The following is a 5361-nucleotide window of genomic DNA, read 5'->3' as shown; positions in this document are numbered from 1 at the left end:
TGATGGTTTCAAAGCAGCATTTTTGAACAGGTTCAGAAAGGAAAAGACTCCACATGATGTGTTGACCAAGCTTAGGGAAGTGAAACAAAGGAAAATGTTTGTTGAGGATTATGTACAAAAGTTTAACCAATACATGAGAAGGTTAGCTGCTCAAGAAAGGCCAACTGATGAAATGCTTGTTGGATATTTTTTGAATGGATCAAGGAAGGAATTGAAGAATGTTGTTGCTGGAGTTGATGTTGTAGGTGGATTACAAGCATTAGTGGAAACAGCTCAAAGAGCAGAGAAAAGGTTTGGGGTCTCTCATGGGAAAGCAGCCAAGAGGTCATCTAAAGAAAAGAAGAAAAGTAGGTCGAAGAAAAAGAAGAGGTCAGATAATTAAGATTCGGATAGCGATTCAGATTCAGAAACTGATATTGATTCTGATACAAAAACGGATTCTGATAGTGAAGAGGATTCAAGTGAGGATTCGGATTCAGAAGTAGATGAGGATAAGAAGAAGAAAATCAAGAAAAATTTCAAGAAAAAGTCTAAAGAGAAAGAGGATAGAGTGGAAAAATTGGTAGCAAAGAAATTGAAGAAGTTGGGAGTGCAGAAAGTTGTGGAATCAAAAACCCCTCATTGTGAAATTTGTGTTAAGGATGGGCATTGGACAAAGGAATGTTGGTTTAATCCGAATTTTAGGGATGTTGTACCAGAAAGGATTCAACAGAAGATACAACAACAAGGACCTCAAACTCATGGGGTGTTTCTAGAGACAGGAGGAAGGCAGAGGATGTTTAATAGTCAAGAGTGGCAAAGGCAACAACCGTATTCAGAGTGGAGACCACATTTTAATCAAGGGGGACCACTATTTAGAGGAAATTGCAATTCAGGAGGAGGACCGATATTTGGAGGATGACAGAATTCAAGACCCTCGTGGGGGGGGAAATTGGAATCAGCAGTAGTGGTGGTAGAATTGGCAGCCACAACCACAAGGATGGAATCACCCGGTTTGGAATTATCAGGGGAGGAATCAGCAACAGCCAAAAGGGTAAGTGCCGTAGTTGCCAGCACCACCAGCACAGTCAGCTGAAGCAAACAAAGAGCCTAGAAGAAGTTTGATAGTAGTGGAATCGTTTCAGGATCAAGGGTGAATGAAGTCGCTATGGATTGTCAGCTGGAATGTGATTGTTCTAATTGTTTGCAAGAGGAAGTAGATGTATTAGTGACAACAAGGTCCAAAGCAAGGTGGAAACCTCCACTGGACTAAGAGGAGCAAAAGGAGATTCGTGATGAAGTAGCTGAAGATTTGATGGAAAAGGATCAACAGCAAAGTAGGCTTAAATCAAAGGAGAAAGGAGTAAAAACGGAGGAGAAGGAAAGAGAAAGGACGGATGCCTTGTTTGAAGAGTTAACTAATTGCTCTATACATTTTACCTTGGACCAGTTGTTGTCATTAGTTCCAATTTTCAGAGATAGACTATATACAGTGATGCGAAGGACAAAGACTGTTCCGAGTATGAAGGAGGCGCAGCAGACAGTTCAGAGTTGTCAGATTAGCCCGGAGGATGTGGATTTTTCAGTACCAACACTGTCGTTGAAATGTAATAACCGCAAATTTTTTGATGTTCTATTGGATGGTGGATCAGGGGTCAACATACTTTCGGAATCGGAATTTCTAAGGATGCAAGATGTTAGGTTGGAACCAGCTCCATTTCAAGTGCATATGGCTGATCAGAGCAGAGTTCAACCAGTGGGGATGTTAAGGAGGCAAGGAATTATCATTCATGGATTGCAGTTTATGGTAAACTTTGTAATCATCTGGATTAAGGATTCAAAAAATACCTATTCTATGTTGTTGGGGAGGCCATGGTTTCGCACGGCTAAGCTAAAACAGGATTGGGGAAAGAACGAGTTGACGGTTAAGAAAGGAAGGAGGGAAGTTACATTACCAATGGGGCCGAAGAAGGAATTGTGAGAAGAGACGACGCTAATGTTGGCACAAGCAATTAACATGTCTGAAGGATTGGAGGATGATGAAGAAGCATATTTCCTAGCAGCAAATCCAACAATTGTTCCGGTATTTGAGGTAGATGTGGAGCCGATCATTTACAAATATGTAGAAAAAGAGAACAGTTTGGGAATTGATCAGCTGTGCAGGGGAATATAGATAGTGTGGAACAGGAAACTTTACAAGAGAAGAAAATCCAAGAGGAAACTGTGATCGAGGATTTAGAATTGGAGCCAAAGGAATCAATTCAGAGAGCGAAAGCTTTGTATGATAAGATGATAAAGAAAATTTCTCGAGTTAAGGAGGATGATTTACAGGATCTGAATTTGGGGATGGAGGATCATCCAAAGATGGTAAGAGTTAGTGTCCATTTGGAAGAAGGCTTCCAGGAGGACTTGAAGGAATTACTGTTGGAGTATATTGATGTCTTTGCATGGGATTATTTTGATTTGAAAGGCATGGATCCTCAAGTGTATAAGCATCATATAAATTTGAAAATGGATGCTGTTCCAGTGATTCAACAAAGATACAGGATGAATCCAAATTATGCCAAGCAGGTGAAAGAGGAATTGGATAAATTGTTGAATGCAGGGTTTATAGTGCCAGTGGATTAGGCAGAATGGTTGTCACCAATTGTAGTGGTACCCAAGAAGTCAGAGAAGTTAAGGGTTTGTGTGGATTACAGAAAATTGAATGCAGCAACAGTTGCAGATCCATTTCCATTGCCTTTTATTGATTTAGTTCTAGATGATGTAGCGGGACATGAGATGTACACTTTTCTTGACGGATTTTCAGGGTACAATCAAATACCAATGGCTAAGGAGGATATTGAAAAAACTGCTTTTATCACAGAATGGGGAGCTTTTGCATATACAGTGATGAGTTTTGGATTGAAGAATGGACCACCATCGTTTTCGAAGGTAGCTTTTAAAACCTTTGAGCCACATTTGATAGATTTTATGAGGATTTTTATGTATGATTTTTCAGTTTTTGGGAAAAAAGTCAGGCATCTGGAATATTTGAGGAAGTGTTTTGAAAGATGTAGGATGTTTCGGATGTCACTTAATCCCCAGAAGTGTGCAATAGCAGTACAAAAGGGAAAATTGTTGGGACATAACATCTCTCAAGAAGGAATGTCAATTGATGGGGACAAAATTCTAAGTGAAATTCAAAAAGCTGTAGCTCCGGAAAATTTGAAGGCAGTGATGTGGTTTGTTGGACAGATCAAATGGCATGGTAGGTATTTACGGTATTTGGCGGATGTGAGCACACCACTTAGTCATTTGACTAAGAAGGAAGTGGAATTTGTCTGGGGAGAAGCTGAAAAGATGTTGGTAGTTTCACCTATACTTCAACCACCAAATTGGGAATTTCTGTTTCATGTGTATGTTGATGCTTCTGACATGGCAGTAGGAGCTGTTTTAATGCAAGAGAAGATTAAGGGATGGTTCAGACCGGTTTATTATGCTAGTAGAATGCTAAGAGCACCGGAGAAGAATTGCACAGTTACAAAAAGGGAAGCTTTGGGAACATTGACTTTTGCTTTGGAAAAATTCTGACATTGTCTGTTAGGGAACAAAGTGGTTTTTCATGTGGATCATCAGGCTTTATTGTTTCCGGTAAAGAAGCCAAAACTGGAAGGCAGATTAGCAAGGTGGATGCTCATGTTGCAAGAATTTGATTACATAGTTTTTCATACTCCAGGAACTCAGCATGCAGTGGAAGACTACCTCAGCAGATTGGAACATAAAGAGGAATTACCAGGAGTATCGGATAAATTTCCTGATACGGATTTGTTCTGAGTGGAAGGAAAGTTTTTTGACAATTGGTATGATCAAGTTTTTTGACAATTGGTATGATCAGATGGTTCATCTTCTGACAAAGTTTTACCTTTGACAATGTCTCTGGATCAAAGGAAGAAGTTTGCATTGAGGAGCAGACCATTTCTAATTATAGTTGGAGCATTATATAGAAGAGGAGCAGATCATATTATACGACGATGTGTTCCGGATGAAGAGCAAAAAGCAGTGTTGCAGGAGGCACATTGGGGATCAGCTGGAGGACATTTCTCAGGGGAAATTACAGGTCGGAAAATTTTACAAGCTCGACTTTGGTGGCCTTTGTTATTGAAGGATGCACATAGTTTTGCCAAGGAATGTGTTCAATGTCAGAAGATGGGGCAGCCTACACAAGGGGATAGGATGCAGGATCATACAGTATTGCCATTAGAACCATTTCAGAAGTGGGGAATGGATTTTGTAGGCCCAATAAAACCAAGGTCAAAGAGGAAAGGTTCTAGATATATTCTTGTTGCAACAGATTATGCTACCAAATGGGTGGAAGCAGTGGCTTTGAGAGATAATAAAGCAGCAAGTGTGGCAAGGTTTCTATATAAAAACATTATGACAAGATTTGGATGTCCTATTGAGTTGGTGTCGGATTAAGGAACACACTTTTTGAATTCTATGATTCATGAGTTGATATCCAGACATATGATTTTGCATAGGAAATCTACTCTATATCATCCGAAAGAAAATGGGTAGGCAGAAAGCTCTAATAAAGTGTTGGTGAGAATTTTGAAGAAGATTGTGTCGGAAAACAAATTGGATTGGGATGACAAGTTGGATTCAACACTATGGGCTTTTCGGACAGCTTTTAAGGTGGCAACTGGAATGACACCTTTCAAATTGGTCTTTGGGATAGAAGCTGTGGTGCCAATGGAATATGTAATTCCAAGCTTGAGGTTGTCAGTTCAGCATAAGTTAAGTCCGGAGGAATCAATTTCTTATAGACAGAAGGAACTGCTTAAATTGGAAGAGGATAGAATTCAGAGTGCCTATTTGGTGGAAATTGGGAAGAAGAGGAGACAAGCATAGATGTCTAGGCAGGTGAAATTTAAAATTCTTCAGAAAGGGGATTGGGTGATGTTATATAATTCCAAATTGGGACCACATCCGGGTAAGTTGAAGCTGAGATATTTGGGACCTTATCAGATTGAATAGGGTCAAGGAACATTTTTGTTGAAAGATCTCTTTGGAACAAAGATTTTGAAACCAGTGAATGGATTCAGATTGAAGAAATTTTATGGAAAGGTGCTTGAGGTTCCCAAGTGGATGGTCAATAAGACTGAGGATATTGGCAATAAACTGTTAACAATTGGTGTTCTGGGAGTTGCAGTGGAATGTTCAAAGGCAGAATTGACAATTTGTTCTCGAAATTCAAAACTTGTAAAGGGACATGGAATTCGGAATTCGGATTGCGGACTGGAAGTCAGAAATTGAACTGTCGGATTTGAAGTCTCGAAAGTAAAAGTTGGAGGAATGGAATTGGGCAAAAGGGTACATAGGTACTAATAAGTGGGGGTCCTC

General features: G+C 39.8%; 1 protein-coding gene across 1 annotated transcript; it reads left to right on the top strand.

Moving 5' to 3' along the window:
* Positions 1–3126: 3126 nt before the first annotated feature.
* LOC147453700 (uncharacterized) lies at positions 3127–4869 on the top strand. Its single transcript, XM_086516961.1, has 4 exons — positions 3127–3327; positions 3698–3806; positions 3857–4209; positions 4576–4869. The coding sequence occupies exons 1-4, from the start codon at positions 3127–3129 to the stop codon at positions 4867–4869; spliced, it is 957 nt and encodes a 318-aa protein (XP_086373087.1).
* The last annotated feature ends 492 nt before the right edge of the window (positions 4870–5361 follow it).

The sequence above is a fragment of the Adiantum capillus-veneris genome, chromosome 7 (genome assembly GCF_014529385.1).
Source record: "Adiantum capillus-veneris isolate H3 chromosome 7, ASM1452938v2, whole genome shotgun sequence".
In the NCBI taxonomy this organism is placed as follows: Eukaryota; Viridiplantae; Streptophyta; class Polypodiopsida; order Polypodiales; family Pteridaceae; genus Adiantum; species Adiantum capillus-veneris.
This window is presented reverse-complemented; position numbering and strand designations above follow the sequence as displayed.